At 36.3% G+C, this 22,478-nt stretch overlaps 1 protein-coding gene across 1 annotated transcript in view; it reads left to right on the forward strand.

Annotated features, from left to right (window-relative positions):
- Nucleotides 1-22,478, forward strand: part of TTLL7 (tubulin tyrosine ligase like 7) — a 171,449-nt gene that overhangs the window by 68,421 nt on the left and 80,550 nt on the right. Inside the window, exons 10-15 of the mRNA XM_007947546.2 lie at nucleotides 118-265; nucleotides 351-424; nucleotides 1,692-1,827; nucleotides 8,823-8,909; nucleotides 17,007-17,205; nucleotides 19,056-19,255. Coding sequence (XP_007945737.1) covers nucleotides 118-265; nucleotides 351-424; nucleotides 1,692-1,827; nucleotides 8,823-8,909; nucleotides 17,007-17,205; nucleotides 19,056-19,255 — 844 coding nt within the window. The remainder of the gene's footprint in view (nucleotides 1-117; nucleotides 266-350; nucleotides 425-1,691; nucleotides 1,828-8,822; nucleotides 8,910-17,006; nucleotides 17,206-19,055; nucleotides 19,256-22,478) is intronic.

The raw sequence follows: 22,478 nt of genomic DNA on the forward strand, positions 1-22,478 counted from the left end.
ATTTAATCAAATATAGATTCCTTTCTTCACTCTCTCTCCTCTTCTGCTAGTTCTCCTCACAGGGGAAGATCAGAGCTCTTTGAATTCTAGAATGTGGTCTTGTGTTTTATATTTTAGGACCAGTGATAAAAGGAGAAACTTGGCCAAACAAAAAGCTGAGGCTCAAAAGAGGCTTTATGGTCAAAGTTCAATAAAAAGACTCTTACCAGGTTCCTCAGACTGGGAACAGCAGAGACATCAATTGGAGAGGCGGAAAGAAGAGTTGGTATGAAAAATTTAACAAAGTACCCACAATTTGAATCATATGATTCATCTGTCAGGTTTTATTTGTAAAATTTCTTTATTTCTAGAAAGAGAGACTCGCTCAGGTACGAAAGCAAGTCTCAAAAGAAGAACATGAAAATCGGCATATGGGAAATTACAGGTAACTATGCTTTTATTTTTGTATAGATTGACGGGGTGAAGTGTCAAAGCAATTATTCTAAATTTTTAACTTTTGAGCTTCTTTAAGCACAATGTTTTTTTTTTTTTTGTCGTTGTTCAGAGAAATTGTATTTAGTTTAGTATCTTCCAGAAAGAAAAGGTAGTCAGCAAGTGTTTAGACTTGGGGGAGCTGCTGCTAGGTCGCCTCTGGGTGTTTGCAGTAGGTCTTTTCAGTTATCTGTCATGTGTGATATTTTGAGAAAGTGAAGACTCATGTCTCTTGTATCCTTTCTGATGATTCAGTGTGCTTGGTGTATTTTGTGTTAAGCTTAAATGCTTCAGGAACCAGACAGATAACAAAAATATGGGAAGGAGCCAGATATGATCAGATAAGAGGAGTGTGGCTCATGCTGGGAGCTCTGGTGAAGTGCCTAAGGCATTTGACTGCTAACCAGAGGGTTGGCGGTTCAAACCCACCTGCCACTCCTCAGAAGGGAGATTGGGCAATCTACTTCCCTAGAGATACCGCCTCAGAAACCCAAGGAGGGTTGCTATGAGTTGGGATCAACTCAATGGCAATGTTTTTTTTTTTTTATTTGTTTTGGTGGGTTGTGCTGAATTAGAACCTCCACAGGAACAAAAGAACACCTCTTAAGCTCCTTATGTTTTTAGAAACACTGTAATTCCTCCCAAGCTTTGACATTGATTCACCAAGATTAAGGAGGTTGTGGGGGCATAGAGCTGCTTGCTTTTCTGATATGACTGCCGTTCTTGGCCTTAACACGGTTCTAATGTGATAAGAAAACACTCATCCTGTACATACTGCCTGTACCCCAAGTGTCTCTAGCCTATGAGGCATGTTCTACCACCCAAAAGATACCAAGAGGACTAATACCTATATTCTTGTTTATTTCAGTAACCACATGAAGTCCAAAGCTCACAAATATCCCTCAGGACATGAACTCTTCCCTAGAAATTTATTTTCTCCAGTTTGATGCTATTGCCATTCTTCTCCAGTTGCTCCTCCAACCAAACCTTTATACTGTACCTTTTGGAGCTGCATTATTTAATATTTCTTTAGATAAGCCTTACATTTTGTGGGTAACAGATGGAAATTTATGAATTTCTTATAACTGTGTTCATCTTTATTTCTAGCATCTAGTGAAATGACTGCTGCAGATTAGGTAGTCAAGGGTTATCTATGTAGTCCTTAACTATTAAAACTATGATAACTTCTTTTAAACTTGGTTTGTCTGCTTTTATTGTAGGCGGATTTACCCTCCTGAAGATAAAACACTACTTGAAAAGTATGAAAATTTGTTGGCTGTTGCTTTTCAGACCTTTCTTTCAGGAAGAGCAGCTTCATTCCAGCGAGAACTCAATAATCCTTTGAAAAGGATGAAGGTAAGGGAGTGTTTGGGAGCTCTGGTAGCATAGTGCCTAAGGCACTTGACTGCTAACCAGAAGGCTGGCAGTTCAAACCCACCAGCCACTCCTTGGAAGGAAGGTTGGGCAATCTACTTCCATAGTGATACCGCCTCGGAAACCCAAGGAAGGGGTTCGACTCGATGGCACATAACAACAACAACAAGGGAGTGTTTATCTAGAAAAAAAAAAAATGAGGCCAGAAAACATGTCTTTAAAAGCAATCTACCCAAATTCTACATATAATAACAGTTTTACTTTTAAGATGCACTTTCCTCAGATTTTACATTCTAACAAGTTCCTAACATTTCATAAACTCAACCAAGTGATTTCATAAACAAGATGTTATCTTATAGGATAAATTATGGGGTAATTTTGCTATTGTGTTGTAATATCAATAAATTATAATAGGAATGTCATTACACAGCTGTGAATATGTAACTGCATAAGAAAGTCAATTGTATTAACCTAGTTATTTGTAATACAAACATAAAATAGTGTGAGGTTATTTGGATAGTAGCTAACATTATACAGTATTTTTGTCTTGGAACAGAGACCTGGCATATGAGAAGTCATTTTCTTTTTTTTTAAACCTGTGCATAGTAATCTGTTTACTTTAATAAAAGGTCTAACAATCTTCTTCAAAACTTAGTACCTTAAAACAAGAATCATTGAGGTATCCATTATTCCACAATCTTGACTAGGCTCAGCTGAGTGGTTCTGCTAGTCTTGCCTAGCAGAACGAATAGGTACATTCATTTGAAAACTCAGCTAAGGCTAGAAGTCCAATATGGCTTCACTGACATGTTTTGTGCCTCTAATGGTATGACTGGAACATTGTGGGGTTGGCTAGGCATCTCTTTCTCTCTCTATAGTCTCTCTAGCAGGGTAGCCAGAGTTCTTGATAATAGAGACTCAGAGCTCCAAAAGGGAGCATTTCTAGAGACAAGCCCCGGTGTGAAGTGTAAGTGCTTATTAACCCTCTGCTTGCATGATACTTGCTTCTATTTGTCAAGTAAGTTACATAATCAGAGTCAAAGTAAGTGGAAACATTGTAAGGGTTCGAATACTTGAGATGGGGGTAACTGGTGCTGTACTGAATAGAGTGCAACATTAGGTAAGCATATATGTGGGCTTGCTAAAATTGTATGTACCCTATATTACTGGAAATCTCTCTGCAATGATACCCCCAGTATCTCAGATACCCTGTTAATAATGCTGAGGGAGTCAATAATCGTAATAAAGCTAATACGGTTTTTCACTTGAATTCTACACTTTTGTTTTGTTTTCCTTTGGGCTCATGAATAATGCTGCAGTGAACACTGATGCACAAGCGCCTGTTTGAGTCCTCACTTTCATTGCCTTTGCATATAAAGCTAGAAGTGGAACTGTTGTGTCATATGGTAATTCTGTCTAACTTTTTGAGGAAATGCCGAAGTGTTTTCCACAGAAGCTATGCCATTTTATATTCCCAATAGCAATGCACCAGAGTTCCAGTATCTCCACATCCTTGCCAATACTTGTTATTTTCTTTTTTTTGTTAAATATATAATAGCCATCATAGTGGCTCTGAAGTAATATCTCATTGTGGTTTTGATTTTCATTTCACTAATGATGAATATGTTGAGCATTGTTTCATGTGTATTTTAAATGGTCATTGTTTTTAAAGAAATATTTATTCAAATCCTTTGTCCATTTTTTTGTTATTATGGTAAGTATATATGTAACAAAACATTTGAAATTTCAACAATCTTCACATGTGTATTTCAGTAACATTAATTATGCTCATTATGTTGTTTAACCATCATCTTGATACATTCCCAAATTTTACCATTGCCCTTGAAACTCCCTGTCCACTAAGCATTGGTCCCTCCTTTACTCCTTCCTCCCACCAACCCCTTTTAACCACTAATAAACTTTGTGCCTATTCTATGTATTTAATGTGAATGGAATCATACAATATTTGTCCTTTTGTGGCTGACTAATCCTCAATGTTAGCATAATGCTTTCAGAATTTATCCATGTGGTAGCATGTATTAGGACTTCGTCTCTCTTTGTGGCTGAGTACTATTCTGCTGCATTGGTATACAGTATTTGGTTTATCTGTACATCTGTTGATGCATGTTTAAACTGTTTCCACTTTCTGGGTATTGTGAACAGTGTAATGAACATTGGCGTACAAGCATCTTCTTCCTTTCAATTCTTTTGGGTATATATCCAGGAGTAGAATTGCTGGATCATATGATAACTCTGTGTTTAACTTTTTGAGGGACCACCAAACTGTTTTCCAGTGGCTGTACCATTTTGTAATTCCACTAGTAGTAGATGAGGGTTACTATTTTTCCACATCCTGGCCAACATCTGTTTTCCTTTTTTAAATCATAGCCATCTTAGTGTATATGAACTGATATCTCATTGTGGTTTTGATTTGCTTTGCCTAATGACTGATGACAATTTGAGTATCTTCTTTGGTGAAATGTCTATTCAAGTCCTTTGCCCATTTTTGATTGAGTTGCTTGTCATTTTGTTGTTGAATTGTTGTAGTTCTTTATATATTTTTGAATATGAAATCTTCATCTGATATATCGAAATACTTTTTTTGTTCTGTAGATTATTTTTTTCACTTTCTTGATAATATCCTTTGATTCACAGAAGTTTTTGATTTGATGAAGTCTAGTTTATCTGTTTTGTCTAGTTGCTCATGTTTGCATGTTTGCCATATGCAAGATCCTGAAGGTTTACATCTAGATTTTCTTCTAAGAGCTTTATAATTTTGGCTCTTATGGTTTGAATTCTACACTTTTGTTTGTTTTCATTTTGGCTCTTGTGAATAATGCTGCAGTGAACAGTGATGCACAAGTACCTGTTTGAGTCCCTGCTAGAGTAGAATTTTCAGTTAAATATTGTATATGGTGTGAGTTACAGGCCCAACTTAATTCTTCTGCATGTGGAAATCCAATTGTCCTAGCACTGTTTGTGGAACAGACTATTCTTTCCCCATTGTATGGACTTGGCACCCTTGTCAAAAATCAGTTGACCATAAATATATAGGTTTATTTCTGAACTCTCAATTCTCTTCCATTGGTCTATATAGCTCTCTTTATACCAGTACCACATCGTTTTGATTACTGTAAGTTTGTATTAAGTTTTGGACTCAGGACGTGTGTCTTCCTATCTTGATCTTGTTTTTCAAGGTTGTTTTTGCTGTCCAAGTCCACTTGCAATTCTATGTGGATTTAAGGGTCAGCTTTTGGTGTAGTGCCTAAGGCATTTGACTGGTAACCAGAAGGCTGGTGGTTCAAACCTACCAGCCACTCCTCGAAAGGAAGGCTGGGCAATCTACTTCTGTAGTGATACCACCTCGGAAACCCAAGGAGGGGTCGCTATGAGTCGGATCCGACTCAATGGGAGTGAGATTTTCTATTTCTGCAAAAAAAAATGGATGTTGTAATTTTGATAGAAATTGTATTGAATCTGTAGATTGTTTCAGGAAGCATTGTTATCCAAACAATATGAAGTCTTCAAATCTGTGAATATGAGATGTCTTTCCATTTATTTAAGTCTTCTTTAATTTATTTCAGCCATGTTTTATAGTTGTCAGTGTGCACATCTTTCACCTCCATGGTTAAATTTATTCCTAGATATTTTATTCTGTTATATGTTATTGCAAATAGGACTTTTCCTTAATTTTATTCTCTTATTGTTCATTGCTAGATTGTGTGTATATATATATGTATTTTAATTGTACCCTGAATTTATTCATTAACTCTAATAACTTTCTTGTATATTCTTTGGGATTTTCTATATAAAAAATCATGTCATCTGTTAATATTTTATTTATTATTTTCTGATTAGATTCCTTTATTTCTTCCTCTTGCCTCATTGCTAGAATATTCAGTATAGTAGTACAGTGTTGAATGGCAGTGGTGAAAGTGGGTATCCTTGTCCTGTCAGTCTCTCAACAACATTGAATATGATGTTAGCCATGGATCTTTTAAAAAATACTTTTTATCATTTAATTCATTTCTCTTTCATTGCTAGTTTATTGAATGTTTTTCTCATGAAAAACCAAAAAAAACCAAAACTCACTACCGTTGAGTCTTATCTGGCTCATAGCGACCCCTTCTTGGGTTTCCAAGGCAGTATCACTACAGAAGTAAATTGCCCCACCTTCCTTCCAAGGAGTGGCTAGTGGGTTTGTACTGCCAACCTTCTGATTAGCAGTCAGATGCCTTAGGCACTATGCCACCAGAGCAAGGATGTTGGAATCTGTCAAGGTCTCTTCTGCCTGAACTGACATGGCGATCTGTTGCTGTTCTGTTGCTCTATTAATGTGCTGTATTATATTGATTGATTTTCTAATGTTAAGCCACCTTTGAATTCTTAGGATAAATCCCACTTGGTGGTGGTGTATAATCCTTTTAATATGCTCTGGATTTAGTTTGCTAGTGTTTTGCTGAGGATATTTGCATGTATATCATATGGGATATTAGTCTGTAATTTTCTTTCTTGTAGTGTCATTTTTAACTGGCTTCATTATCAGGGTAATGCTGGCTTCGTAGAATAAGTGAGAAAGTGTTCCCTGTCTTCTAGTTTTTTAGAAGAGTATGGGAAAGAGTGTTGTTAATTCTTTAAATGCTTAGTAGAATTCACCAGTGAAGCTGTCTGGTTCTGGGCTTTTCTTTGTTAGGAGGTATTTGAGTACTGATTAGTCTCCTTACTTTTTGTAGATATGTTTAGATTTTCTATCTCTGCTTGAGTAAAATTAGGTAATTTGTATGTTTGTTTATATATTTTGTCCATTTCATCCATATTATCTAATTTGTTGGTGTACAATTGTTCATAGTATTTTCTTATAATCCTTTTTTGTTTGTGTATTATCAATAGTAATGTCCTCACCTTCATTTCTGATCATTTGCATCTTCTTTCTTTTTTCTTTTTCAGTTTAAGTTTGTTGATTTTATTGATATGTGTAAATAACTAAATATTGGTTTAATTGTTTTTCTATTCTATATTTTGTTTATTTTAACTCTAAACTGTATTGCTTCTGCTATCTTTGGTCTTAGTTTGCTCCTCTTTTATAATAGCATAAGGAGTAAAGTTAGGTAATTGTTTTGAGATTTTTCTATTATTATTTTTAAATACAGATATTTACAGGTATAAATTTTCCTCTAGGCAATGATTTTGCTTCATTCCATAGGTTTCATATGCTGAGGTTTCATTTTTTTTCCTCTATAAGTATTTTCTTATTTCTTTTTGTGATGTTTTTTTCTTTTACTCATTAGTGTAATAGTGTGTTTGACTTACACATATTTGTGAATTTTCCAGTTTTCCTTCTGTTATTGATTTTTAGTTTCATTTTATTGTTGTCAGAGACTATCCTTTGTATGATTTGTAAGGAATGACTTATGTCTGTCATTTTTCTAGTTGTTTTCTATGTGTTTCATACCCTTTTTTTCCCCTAATTTCCTCTCATACAGACTTATTTTTAGTTGATTTTTTTAGTGGATAATTTTGATTTCCTTCCATTTCTTTCTGTGTGTAATATTTTTCTTTTTTGTTCCTCAGTTGATGATTTCAATTGTCCTTTCTTCAAGTTTACTTTTCCTTTCTTCTGCCAGCTGAAATCTCCTACTGAGCTGCTCTAGTGAATTTTTCATTTAAAAGTTATTATACTTTTTAGGTCCAGAATTTCTGTTTTGGTCCTTTTTATGATTTCTATCTCTATTGATATGCAAATTTTCTTCATGCATCTTATTCTTTTTATCTTCCAGTTCTCTGTGCATGTTTTTTTTTAGCTTTTGATTATATTTGATACAGTTCTTTCCAAGTATTTGTCTAGTAAGTCTGTTGTTTGTGCTTCCCCATGGATAATTTGTCACTTAATTTGGTGCTCATGTTTCATCTTTTTTGTATGACTTGTGACTTTTGTTAAAAACTGCAGGTTTGAATATTACAATGTGATAACTCTGGAAGTCAGATTCTCTACCTTCCCCAAGGGTTGCTGTTTTTTTTTTAAATGTTGAAGGCTGTAGTAGTGCATTTGTTTAGTGTCTCTGCTAAGTATTTTTGCAAAGACTACCTGTTGGTCATATGTGGTTATTGAAGTCTCTGCTCTTTAGCTTGTATTTTCACAGAGATTTCTTGAATGGCAGAGGTAAAACACACACAGACACACACACACAAACCAATTAGAAAAAAAAAAAAAATAGACAAAGCCAAAGCAAAACCAAATAACCACTTCTCTCAGTCTTTGCAGATTGACTCTTTGCTCTGATATTCCTCCAACAGTTAGCTAGATTTGCACTGAGCCTAAAGATCAGCCCAAGGTGAAAATGTAGAATTTTCTCAGATATTTTCTGAGTATACATCCTTCCTTGGACAAGAGTTTGGCTTTCTAAGTACTCCCATATGCATGGATGTTTTCAAATATCCTAATTTTTCAAAGATACTCTTTCTATGACTCTCCTTCCAGTCTTCAGGCATCTATTTTTATGTCTCAGTTGTAGATTTTACCATAGCTACATAGGGTTACAGTGTTTGGGCAGTGGTTGGTGCTTTTCTACCCTGTGTGAGTTCTGAGACAGGCAAGACAGAGACCAGCACCTTGTGTCAGTCCTTCAGGTTGCCTCACAATAATTTGCAAATAAAGTTTGCTCTTCTTCTTCTGGAGCCAGGTATCAGGGACCCTTTCTGGGAATGTGGGTTGTCACCGCTTTAAGACTGCCACCAAGTCAGAGAGATGATGGAACATGGCCAAGCTGACAGTTCTGTAAAACTTTCCTACGAATGTGAAGTCATGTTTTTCTTGAGTAAATCTTCAGTTGGTTGCTGCAATCTGATGTCCAGAGTTTTGACAAAGTTGGTTATCCCAGGCTCTGCTTGTTTATTGGTGTTTTTTTTTTGGCAAGATGGGAGTGTGGAGCTGCTTATGATACCCTCTTGCTGATCACTTATTAATTTTTTTTTTTAAGGAGGAAGATATTTTGGATCTTCTGGAACAATGTGAAATTGATGACGAAAAGTTGATGGGCAAAACTACCAAGTCTCGAGGACCAAAGGTGCAGTATCACTATCTTCCTGGATATCAAAGTAGATGCTACTAAATACAATTGTTTTTACATTAATAATGATCACTGTAAGAATGACTGATGCTCTTTTAAGGAATTGTAAGGAATATGCTATATAATATATCTGTGTCCAGTACAGATATATTTGGGAAGATGATGAAGTTGTGTTTCACTTTGTTAATTCTCTTAATTTTGTTTTGTTTTACCCTAATGCTAATGAAGGCCATATGAGTCAGGACCCAAAGGGACCTAAAGCTAGTACCCTTATTCTAAATTCAGTATTAAGTTTTCCTTATATCTCACAATCATCAAAGAAGTATGTCCAAAAAAAAAAAAAAACAACCCAAACTCAGTGCCATCGAGTTGGATCCAACTCATAGTGACCCCACTTTGGGTTTTCAAGGTGGTATCACTACAGAAGTAGATTGCCCAATCTTCATTCCAAGGAGTGGCTGGTGGGTTTGAACCACAAGCCTTCTGGTTAGCACTCAAATGCCTTAGGCAGTATGCCACCAGATTATATATAAGGCAAATGATGAATATAGAGATCTTAACTGGTAACCCCATTTTTGCTGAGTCAACAACTTGATCTTGTGTTAAATTATGTTCCATTCCTAAATAAATAGAAAGATATTATACAGGTACATATGGGTGGGTATTGGCTTTACCAAGGAGCTCTGGTAGCATAGTGCCTAAGGCACTTGACTGCTCACCAGAAGGCTGGCGGTTCAAACCCACCAGCCACTCCTTGGAAGGAAGGTTGGGCAATCCTACTTCCGTAGTGATACTGCCTCAGAAACCCAAGGAGGGGTCACTATGAGTCGGGGCCAACTCGACGGCAAACAACAACAACAACAACAACAAATTGGCTTTACCTACATCTGTTCTGTGTGGATGACATCCAGTTGTTCTTATATTACATGTCAAATCCTTGCTAGCAGTGTAGAAAAGAGTTGGCTTTATAATATTTCGGAAACTTTTTCCATTCTATTTCTTTTACTTTACATTTCAGTAATACTAAGTCTCTCTATGTCCTTAGATACATCATGCTGTGTCATGGCTTTATGCTTTTCCATGTTTCTGAAATGCCTGCTTTTAAAAAAAACATTGATTGATTGTTTAATTGATAGGAGATGCACTACTCATCCACCTGAACCGTTGCTGTCTTTATGAAAACTTTCCTTACTCTCCCACTTAGACTTAGATTTTCCTTCCCCTCCTTATCCTACTGTAACATAAATAACAGTTCTGTAGAGTAGTTGTGACAATTGTTTGCATTAATGGGAGATTGTAAGATTCCTAAACTAGAGAATGTATTTTAATCTTTGCATCACTGGCATCTAGAACATCATTTGATACATAGCAAGATCAGAAAAAAACTATTAGCTAAATTTGTTGAAGACAGTTTCTGTTCTCAGGGACCTCATTCGTTAATGGAAAGCTGATAAGTACCCCAAAATTGAGGATATATTGTGGAAAGTACTACACTAAATTGAGTGTAAACTGTCAATTTGTCATAATGTGGCAGATTGCATGTTGCTATAGTGCTGGAAGCTATGCCGTTGGTGTTTTAAATGCCAGCCATGTTACTCCTGGTAGATGGCTTTCAGTCTAGTTTCTAGACTAAGACACATTAGAAAGAAGGTCCTGTAATAATGTTTCAAGGACCTTCATTTGCTAATGTGGCATGACTCAAAGTCAGAAGTAATAGCTGTAAATATCCATTAGTAATTGGAACATGGAGTATACCAAGTATAAATCAAGGAAAGTTGGTGATCATCAAAAATAAAATGTAATGCTTGAAGAACAATATCTTAGGTATTACTGAGCTGAAATGGACTAGTATTGGCCATTTTGAATCTGAAAAATCATGTGATCTATTATGCCAGAAACATGTTGAAGAGGAACAGTGTTGCATTTATTGTTAAAAAAAAATTCAATATGTATCATGAAGTAGGAGGTTAATATACATATGCCTACCAGGAAGACAAGTTAATATGAGTATTATTCAAATTTATGCACCAACCACAAACGCCAAGGGTGAATAAATTGAAGAGTTTTTCTACTGTTGCAGTCTGCAATTGATCAAATGTGTATTCAAGATGTACTGATACTTATTGGTGATTGGAATGAGAAAGTTGAAAAAACAAAAAACAAGTAACAGTTGTTGGAAAATATGGCCTTGGTGATAGAAACAACACTGGCGATCACATGATAGAATTATGTGAAACTAATGACAAACTCAATGGAAATACCTTTTCCAACAATATAGTTGATGACTGTACATATGAACATTGTCTGAAAGATTTAACAGGAATCAAATAGACTATATCTATTGAAAGAAATGATGGAAAAACTCAATATTATGTTAAGACAAAGCCAGGGGCCAACTGTGGAGCAGACTATCATGTGCATCATCATGTGCAAGCTCAAGTTGAAGGTGAACCAAATCAAAGCAGGTCCACAATAAAGCATGACCTCAAAGACATTTCGGAACCCTCTGAAGAATAGATTTCACAACTGAACACTAATGACCAGAGGCCAGAAGAATTGTGGGAAGACATCAAGGACATCATATATGATGAAAGTAAAAGGTCATTGAAAAGACTGGAAAGAAGGAAAAACAAAGTAGATGTCAGAAGAGACTCTAAAACTTGCTCCAAATTGCAGAGTAGGTAAAGTGAACTAAAGAAACCATGAATTAAAAGAGCATAACAAAAGATTTTCAAAGGGTGGCTTGGGAAGAAAATGTAAAGTATTATAATTAAAAACCTGGAGTTACAACATTGAAAGAGAGGGGCATGATTGACATTTCTCAAATTGAAACAATGAAAGAGAAAATTGAGTTGTAATACTGAAGAATTCCATAGGCAAAAAAATTGAATGATGCAGAAAGCATCAAAACAAGATGGAAGGAATATACAGTCACTGTACAAAAAATAATTGGTTGACACTCAACCATTTCAGGAGGTAGCATATAATGAAGAATTGCTAGTACTAAAGGAAGGATTCCAAGTTGCACCCAAGGCATTGATGAAAAACAAGGCTCTAGGAATTGATAGAATATCAATTGGAGATACTTCAACAAATGGATGCAACACTGCAAGCACTTACTTATCTGGAAGACATCATATTCATGCCCATTCCAAAGAAAGGTGATCAAACTAAATGTTTGCAATTATCAACAATATCATTAATAACACATCATAGCAAAACAAAATTTTGCTGAAGATAATTAAAAAACAAATGAAGCCAAACATTGACAGGGAACTACCAAAAGCTAAAGGTGGATTCAGAAGAAGAAGTGGAATAAGGGATATCACTGTTGTGGTAAGGTGGATCTTGACAATAAGCAGAGAATACCAGAAATATGTTTTCCTGTGTTTTTTCAACTATGTGAAGGGATTTGACTATGAACATCAAATTATAGATAACATTACAAAGGTGGGATTCCAGAACATTTAATTGTATTCATATGGTACCTGTACATAGACTAAAAGGCAGTTGTTTGAACAGAAAAAGATGACATTTCATGTTTCACAATTGCAAAAGGTGTGCAGCAGGGTTATATCTTTTCACCTTACTTATTCAATCTGTTTGCTGGACAAATAATCCAAAAAACTATAGTATATAAAACAGAATGTGGCATGAGGATTAGAAGAGTCATTTACAACCTAAGAAGTCCAGATGACACAATTTTTACATTTACTTTTTACATTTGCTGTAAATGAAGATGACTTGAAGCACTTATTGATCAAGGCCAAAGACAACAGCCTTCAGTATGGATTACACCTGAACCTGAAGAAAACAAAAGTCCTTACAATTGGACAATAAATAGCATCATGATAATAAGGAAGAATTTGATTGTCAGTGATTTCATTTTACTTAGATCAACAATCAATGTCCATAGAAGCAGAAGTTAAAAAAATCAAATGATGTATTGCATTGGTCAAATCTGCTTCAAAAGAACTCTTTAAAGTTTTAATAAACAAAGATGTCACTTCATTTATTAAAACTTAAAACAAAGTGACATCTTTGTTTATTAAACAGAGGTGCATCTGACCCAAGCCATGGTCCTTTCAAATGCTTCACTTGGATGCAAAAGCTGGACAGTGAAAAAGGAAGACAGAAGAAGAAGAAGAAGAAGACCTTTGAACTGTGACACTGGTAAAAAAAAAAATATTGAATATATTGTGGATTGCCAAAAAGAATAAAAAATCAGTTTTATGAGAAATACAACCAGAATGCTACTTAAAAGTGAAGATGGCAAGACTTTGACTTGCTTCCTTTGGACATGTCATCAGGAAGGACCAATCACTAGAAAAAAACTTCATGACTGGTAGGCAGTGAAAGCAGGGAAACCATCAACTAGACCAATTGACACAATAGCCAATGGACTCAAACATGTCAACATTTATGAAGATGGCACAGGACTAAGTAACATTTTGTTCTGTTATTCATAAGGTCACTGTGAATTAGTGCTTACTCGATGGCATCTAACAACAACACACACACAAAAGTGTTGCAACAGCATAGAGAAGAAAGAGATTGGTAAAATGTGAGTGACTTCATAAAGGCAGTTCCATTTTTAAGAAGGGTGGAAGGAGCTCTGGTAGCACAGTGCCTAAGGTATCTGAGTGCTAACTGGAAAGTTGGTGGTTCAAATCCACCAGCCACTCCACAGAAGCAAGATTGGGCAATATACTTCCATAAAGATTTCCTGCCTTGGAAACCCAGTGGAGGTCACTGTGAGTTGGAATAAACTTGAAGGCAGTGGGTTTTGTTTTTTTTTTTTTGGAAGGACATGAGGAATACAGGTAATATGAAAGGCAAAGATATGGAGGTGTGATATTGCATATGGTGTTGTAAGAACAGTGAAGAGTTTGGTATGATTCAAGTGTAGGGTTTTTGGAGAAGGAAATTGTGCAAGATGAGCTTGGTGACATATAAGTGTCTGGTGGAGACTAGAGACCTTGGAAGTCAGATGCTGTTCCTCTAAATTATGTATTTTATATTGATGTGTTGTAAGATGGTATTGATAATTCCTTTAGAATAAAAATATTTAAAATGAAATACCCTTGTGAGTCACTGCTCTTCTTTGGAAAACATTGGGAAGTGTCTATCATTTTTTTAATTATTGTATTTCAGTGAGCCATATATGAGGCAGCCTGGGGGCACAATGTGCATGGCACAGTGGCAAATGCAAAGGCCTTACGATAGGCTTAAATTGTTTTATATTGTCTTCTGTTTTATCATATAGGGCTTATTATTCAAACATAACCTCTCGGAGGGCATAATCTATATTGTATATATTATATTTTCTAACTTTTATTATCCTCCACAAGTAATAGGAACTAACTATGTTATTTCTGAAATGAAATGAACTTGGATATTTCTTGTAGTTGTTTTTCAGTAATATACCAGACAGTGTTTCACTGTTATTCATAAGGTTTTCACTGGCCAATTCTTTGAGAAGTGGATGGCCCCTGCCTTCTTCCAAGTCTTAGTCTGGAGACTCCAGTGAAACCTGTCTACTGTGGGTGACCCAGCTGGTATTTGAAATACTGGTGGCGTAGCCTCCAACCTCACAGCAACATGCAAGCCACCACAGTATGACAAACTGATAGATGAGTTGTTTAAAAAACCAGTTGCTGTGGAGTTGACTCCAACTAATGTCAACTCCATGTGTGTCAGAGTAAACCTGTGAACGATAGAAATTTTTCAGTAGATTACCAAGTCTTTGTTTCAAGGTGCCTCTGGGTTGAGTTGAACCTTGAATCTTTTGGATAGTGGTCAAACATGTTAACCTTTAGCACCAGCTAGGGACTCCTGTAGTTGTTAAGGCCAGCAGCATTTTAAAGTGGTCATCGATACATAAGAAGCTAAAGTAGAGGCATTTTTAAAATTAAATTTTGACTTTGTTTACCATGGATCTGGAGTGAGCTAAACTTCAAAGCTGCCCTTCTCTTTTAGGGATGATATCACATACTGACATTGATTTGCACTTGTTTTATAGGTAGAAGAATAATTAGAGATAATCAAGGTTAAATGACATTTGTATTAGGAAAATTATTGCAGCTATACAGTTTACTTATTTGAGAATCTAAAGAATATCTATTAGCTACATAAATAATAAATACCACATAAAGTATTAGCAATGGTTTGTTTCTTAAGCTGTATGGTAGGTACATGCTTATTGGGTTTTATTACTCTTCATATCATTCATATATACTTTATATATGACCTATTTTGTGATAACATTGGGCATAAAGTATGTAGTAGTGTGCTTGTTTCATAACTCAATGCTCATTTATGAACTCCATTTTGTAGTTAAGGCACTGTTTAGAGTTTATGCCGCTGTGATTTGTTAATTATTGTTTGAACAATGTATGGGTCAACAAGTCCCAAATGCATATATATGACACAAAGCCTCAGCTATCCGTTTCCCCTTGTGATTCTTTATAGGGTCGAATAACTCATTATGTAGTCAAGCTCCTTAAGAAACCTTAAAGCTGTTTGCCTACATGAAGGAGGCACTACTAGCAAGCCTGATTGTGCCACTGTTTCTTCTGGGTATGCTAAACTTCTGAAGAAACATCCTTCCTCTAGAATTCTTATTCCCCAAGACTGTCAAAATGTTTGATGATTGTGGTACTGGTAAATGTTTTTATGCATATCTTTTTGAACATTGTTAGTGCTCAGTAAATATTAGACCATCAAAAGGAGAACATACTTTTAAACACAAGTTGGTTCCTTAGTGTATTAAATTACTATCCTGCTTTTTTTTTTTTTTCAGCCTGTGCAAAGGCTATAACTTCAAGAAGACTATACTTTGGCTTACAGTGTATTCTAGGCACCTCATGAAATGCTATTTCTTTCTTTTTATCTCTAAACCTACACAGTTACACTAGAAGATATACCTTCTTTCAGTGAAATCCCATGGTACCCAGTGATTTCACTATGATGGATGATAACATCAAAAAACTTTTGTTTGATTTAACAGAGAACAAGCATCTAGTATACAACTGCAGGAATCTCTCCCAGCAGGAATAGGTGGCATATGGTGTGTGTAATAAATAGTCTTGTAAAAAGACTAACTTATAAAACTGTCTTGTTCTCAGTTACATACAGTCTTTCTGAAGTAAAGCTGTCCCTCTTCTCTTCTCTCCCTTCAGCTGGCATCAGGGGAAACACATTGATTAGAAGTAATTCTAATAGAGCTATTGGAAGATAATATGATATTTTGAATCTTCACAGTTTTATCCCTCTACATGGTACCTACATGCTAAAGAAAATACTATACTGATCTTCACATTGTATGCCTAATATTTTCTGTAGCACAAACAACAAAGAGCAATGTTGCTTGGTAGTGGCCAGAGCATATGCATCAGAATTAAGAATTCTTTGAGAAAAGATACCAGTTGTTCATAACAAATTTAGAAATTGAATAATTACCTGAATTTTTTATTTATAAAAATATCCATGTGAGGCTTACAGGCTCTGTTTTAAGATGTTTTAAGCTTTTATATAAAGTGCTTTTCAACTTTTTCTTATTCTTCCTTCTCTCTCTCTTACACACACACACACACACACACACTTATTAAGTGACTGGATTATTAATGAGACAACAAAAGGTATACTTCTGAGTCTAGATGAGTTAATTTCTCTTTATGGAATGAAGAAAAGCTGATTATGTATATTTATAAATTAATACATTTGTGTATTTTCATCTCAATTATTTTTACCTTACCTTGCTAGTCTTTGTGGATATTCTGGTCATTTATTCCAGTCTTTTTTGCTATTTTTACAAAAATATTGAAAATGCAATAGTTTCAGTATAATTTCAATAGCAGCACCATTTACCTCATCATGGCTGAACTATATCATTTGAGAAAGATTGTTTTGCCGAAACAGAAGATTTAGTGAAGAGGCTAAGTAGCACGGTAGCTATGTATTTTTTGGGATTGGGGGTTACCAGCCTTCAAAAGGCAACTAGCATGAGAGGGAAATTAAAAGTAATAATTGATCTCATTCATAAACTTTTTATTTTGGAATTCTAACCAAAGAACATATTCCCCTCTATTCTAGCCTCTGTCTTCAATGCCTGAGAGTACTGATGTATTGAAAAGACAGAGGTACTACAGCAGTGACAGCAGTTATGACAGTAGCAGGAGCTGTTCAGAATCTGATGAAAATGAAAAAGAAGACTATCAAAATAAGAAAACAGAAAAGCAAGTTACATATAATCTTAAAAACTCCAACCACTTCAAATTAATCCAGCAATCTAGTAAGTTAATTATTTCTTATTTGTTTACAAAGAATTAAAAACCAAACCAAGTTCACTGCCATCCAGTCGATTCTGATTCCACTCATAGCGACCCTCCTTGGGTTTCCGAAGGGGTATCTCGACAGAAGTAGATTGTCCAGTCTTCCTTCTGAGGAGTGGCTGGTGGGTTTGAACCGCCAGCCTTCTGGTTAGTAGTCAAATGCCTTAGGCACTATGCCACCAGAGCTCCCTATAAAGAATTATGGAACTTGAATTATTAAAGTCAATAAAAGCACTTTGGGCCTATGTATACCCTTCTTGTGTATGAAGAATCTGAACTCTATCTCACTTCCTTCCCTAACCTGATGAAGGCATATACCTCATTGCCTTTCAGATTCTCCAAATGGAAAATGAAAGGGTTGAATTAAGAATGTTGATAGTCCATTCTTCTGTATATCACGCTTTTGTTAAGAGTTAAATTCTTATATGAGTTTTATAAAGTTAAAAAGGAATCTGTCTCATGGCCTATCTGCTGGTTATATTCTCTTTCATGCAAGTGTGTTCTTTTTCCATCCTTCTCCACCCATTTTGCTTTAAGGTATCACTTATATATATTATTTTCATGTATATCTCTCTATGCATTTGATTTGACTGTGACCCACCAGCTATGAAATAGTTGAAGTTTTGTTTCCTCTCTTTTTCATCCTGGGTGACCATTTAAAGTTAGAGCTTTTGGTACACAGACAGGAAGTATTCAGGAAAACAGCCAACCATCCTTTCTCCTTCCTCTTTCTCTCTTTCTACCTTTATTTATTTTCACAATTTTTTCTCTTTTCTTTCATCTCATTCTTTCTTCAACTCTTAAATGTTTAATCTTATATCCATGATTTTGTTCTATCCCCAAATATCCAGTATAGGATTGTTGTTTGCTCAGGCTTAGTATGACACCTTGTCGAGACACTGCCTGAAATTCAGAATTTTTCTTAATTCCTATCTCTTATCTCTATTTGGCCTGTGCGCTGTTGTCTTAGGGTTCCTCTAAAGAGACTGGTTCAATAATGCAATAAACAAAATTGTGCACCCTTTTTTTTTCTTTTTATCTCCAGCAATGGTTTAATAACTTAACTTCCCTGATAATGTTTATATTTAAAACTAGTCTTCTACTCTTATAATAATTTTGTATTTAAACTTCATTTGGAAAATATTCAGCATTTTCTTCTTATTTATTTATCCTGGGACTTAAGTTCTATAACTTACCTGTTTAGCCTGACCATTCTCTTGACTACTTTCTCTCTTCTTCTGAATTCTTCTGTTAGAGATTTAGTCTCAAAACTATGTACAGATTATATCAATAATACCCAGGAAAGTGGATGGCATTATGATATTAGAGAGAGAAAGGATATTGGGACCAGACAGGTCAGGATTTAAACCTGAGCTTGGCTACTTTCTTGCTGTGTGACCTGTGAGCTTCAATTTCTTCATTCATAAAAGTTGGAAGTAGGAAAGGCAACAACTATTCCTACTTTGAGGGTTTCTGTGAGGATCAAGATAGAGTACAGCACCTAGCATAATGGCTGACACATAGAAGGTACACCATAAAAGTTATTCTTTCTTCTGTTTCTCTTTTGTCATATTTCTTGAACATAACATTAAAGTATTAGTAAAGAAAAATGTGTAAGTATTGTTCTCATGATAACCATTCTTCATATATCATAGGAGTATGTTCATTTCAAACTCATATTCTCATGATGATGTGTATGCTTTGCATTTATTATCATTCTGGTTACATCATTAGTCTGTATAGGCCCAATATAGGGGGAAACTACTGCTAACACTACTGCTCTGCTGTCCTTCTTCTCCATTGTCGATAGGCTCAATGAGACGGTCAGTCAGCTGCCCTCGGTCCATCTCTGCTCAGTCACCTTCCAGTGGGGACAACCGCCCCTTTTCTGCTCAACAAGTGTTATCCCGGCCAACTTCGGGGGCCCGGTCACATTCTCTAAACCGTGCTTCCTCTTACACAAAGCACCTGCCTCAAAGTAATGATGCCAACTGTACTAACTCTCAGGTGGTAAGTCATTTATTTTGCTCTCTTAAGATTACAAGAAGCACTCTACTCAGAAATTAGGCAGTGAAAGGGAGAAGCTGGAAGGAGGCCATTGTGGTGCTGGCTGGTCTAAAATAAAGGGAAGAGTGTGACTTGACATCTGGTACCTGTAACATAGCTAGGATGGCTAGGGCTGAGCTGACCAGAACCCAGCCAAATGAAGAGGAAGATGTTTCACACTGAGCTGGTGTTAAGTTGCTGTACTTTGATGGCTTGAGCTGGGCTGGTTTGCTTATTTATGGATGCAGATGCCCAAGTTCCAAACAGAACAGAAAATTCTTCGGAGAGAAAGAAACATGCTTATATCCTCAGAGTACTGCTTTGATAGGGATGGGAGAATTGGAAATTGGCCATTTAAAATGGGGGGAGATAAAGGCATGAAGTGGCTGGCTTACATGCTTTCATGGGTGTGGTTATTCTTCAACTGCTTGTGGAGGGGATGTTAATTTTTGAAGTATAAAAGGGATAATGACTAGAAAAACCAGGTAGTGACCTGTGGTAAAGTAAATTACATGGTATGGCTTTTCTAGCCATAGTCTTTGTAACTCCCACCAGATTACTGGGTGTTGTTGTTAGGTGCTGTCAAGTTGTCTCCGACTCATAGCAACTCTGTGCATAGCAGAAGGAAACACTGTCTGGTCCTGTGCCAGCCCCACGACCCTTGCTATACCTGAACCCATCATTATAGCCACTGTGTCACTCCATCTTGTTGAGGGCCTTCCCCTTTTTTGTTGACTCTCCACTTTACCAAATGTGATATCCTTCTCCAGGGAGTGCTCCCTTCTTACAACATGACCAAAGTAGGTGAGACAAAGTCTGGCCATTCTCGTTTCCAAGGAGCATTCTGGGTGCATTTCTTCCAGGACAGATTTGTTAGTTCTTTTAGCAGTCCTTGGCAATTTTCCATTGCCTCTTGCCACAGATGTAGTCAATCTGATTCCTGTATACTCCATCTGGTGAAGTCCAAGTGTATAGCCACTGTTTGTGTTATTGAGAAAAGGTATTTGCAATGAATAAGTAATTAGTCTTGCAAAATTCTATGATGCCATCTCCAGTGCTATTTCTATCACTGAGGCCATATTTTCCAACTTCCGACTATTCTTCTTTGTTTCCAACTTTTGCATTCCAATCACCAGTGATGATCAGCACATCTTATTGCATGTTCAGTCAATTCCAGATTGCAGAAGTTGGTTAAAAGCTTCAATTTCCTCATCTTTGGCTGGGTGGGACCATGCAATTTAAACTTCTGATTGTTAAAGTTATCCACCTGGGGTATTTCTGTTAGAGCAATAGGTAGTAATCTTCTGGGAAGTTCACCCTCTCTCAGGTGTGTAGAATTCTGATGTTGGGATTAGTTAGTTTTGCCACTCTGCCAGGCTTAACATGAGCCCTCCTAGAGGCAGAAAGGGGGATTCTCCCACTGCCGGCTGAGAGAGACATGCTGCTGAGAGAAATGCATTGCTGAGAGAGACATGCTACTGAGAGAGACACCTGGCAGAGAGATATGCCTAGCTGAGAGACATCAGCAGTGGAACCCAGAGGCACAAGACTGAACAGCAGACTTAGCTGGCCCATGGAGGTAGAGGCCAGGCCCAGAGGCCTGCAGTGAAATATCAAACCCAGCAGAGAGGTGGTGGGTGCTGTGAAAGGGATGATTGGTGTCAAGGTTGGTAAGTGGACTGGAGGTTGGCGGCATGTCTAACCTCATAAGAACAGGCCTTGAGCTACTGATGGTGATTCTGTATTCCTCTTGTGGAGTTAGAGGAGGTCAGAAGATGCTGCCCTCTTGCCCCATTAGCAACCAGATTGAACCTTGGATCCTTTCTGTAATCAATTTTTTCCTTCTGGAACTTAATTATTATTCTCTTTTAGGTTATAATTTAGGGAACCATGTGTTAGGAGACTTTTAAGAGTCTCTATATGAGAGACTCTATATCAGAGAACTCAAGGATGGACACTGAGAATATCATTATTGTCATTTTCTATTTGCCAATGCAGTGGGATAATTTTGTTGAAAATCATCTCAGTAAATGTACAGTTTTTGCAGTGTATCTTGTAGTGTATCTGCACATTTAGTGACATTTGCTTTAAGAAAAATTTTGTCCAATGGAACTCTTTCATGATTGATAGGTTAAAAAATTATCCATTGGTAAATTCTCCTTTTAACACTTATTTAAGTATAATCCTTTTTATGTTTTAGAGAAAAAATTAACTCTGCTATAGGAGAATCAGAGATTTGTTGAAGGTGAAACCTCAGTTGAATGAGGAATCGTAAAAACCTCAAAATCTGACTCTCACAAATCCAGAGGAGTTATACAAATCACAGATAGTTGTAGTGCCCTATGAGGAACTACACAATACAGTATTCTGGTTGGTTTATCACAATTGAGGTCAATTAAAGGTGGGACAAAGTGAAGCATGATTCTTAACATTATTGGTTATATTAATACAACTGGAATATATTGCTTCTAAAAGACATTATCACAAGGTATGGAGGGTTCTCATGACTGGTCACAAAACAATGGAATGATGGATATTTCTAGGAACAGGTTGTTAAAAATTACCATGCCCAGCACATAACATCTCCTAGGAAGATTTAGAATGAAGAGTTTATATGAGGTGTTGGATACAGATTCCAAGATGAGTAATAACTACATTCTTAGCCTAACTACAAAAATAAATAAATAAATTTTCTTTATACTAGGATTGTTTCCTAAGCAACACAGTATGAATCAGCAAAGGTTGTGCTGAGCCAAAGCATTAGTTCAGACATTTTACTTTAGGTCAGATGCTTCTTTTGGTTTTATATCCCACATGATTTAAAATAAGGAGCTCTTGTGGTACAGTGAGTAAGACATTTGTCCGCTAACCAGAAGGTTGGCTGATGAAACCCACCAGCTGCTCCGTGAGAGAGGAAGATGAAGAAATCTACTTCTGTAAAGACTTACAGCCTTGGAAACTCAATGGGGTTACTACGAGTTGGAATCGACTTGATGACAGTGGGTTTTTGTTTTTTTAGGATTTAAAATGTTTCCCGTATATTAAATCAACATATATTTTCCCTCCTTAGAGATTATAAATATTGAGAAACCTGTGAAAGACCTGTTGCCATGGAATGACTTCTGATTCCTGGCACCCTTTGATGAATTTATTTTGCAACCAGGCTTATTTTTAGATGCTCAAAAAA

Source organism: Orycteropus afer, unplaced genomic scaffold (genome assembly GCF_000298275.1).
Source record: "Orycteropus afer afer isolate SDZICR_OR568_19922 unplaced genomic scaffold, OryAfe1.0 scaffold00189, whole genome shotgun sequence".
NCBI classification, from domain to species: domain Eukaryota; kingdom Metazoa; phylum Chordata; class Mammalia; order Tubulidentata; family Orycteropodidae; genus Orycteropus; species Orycteropus afer.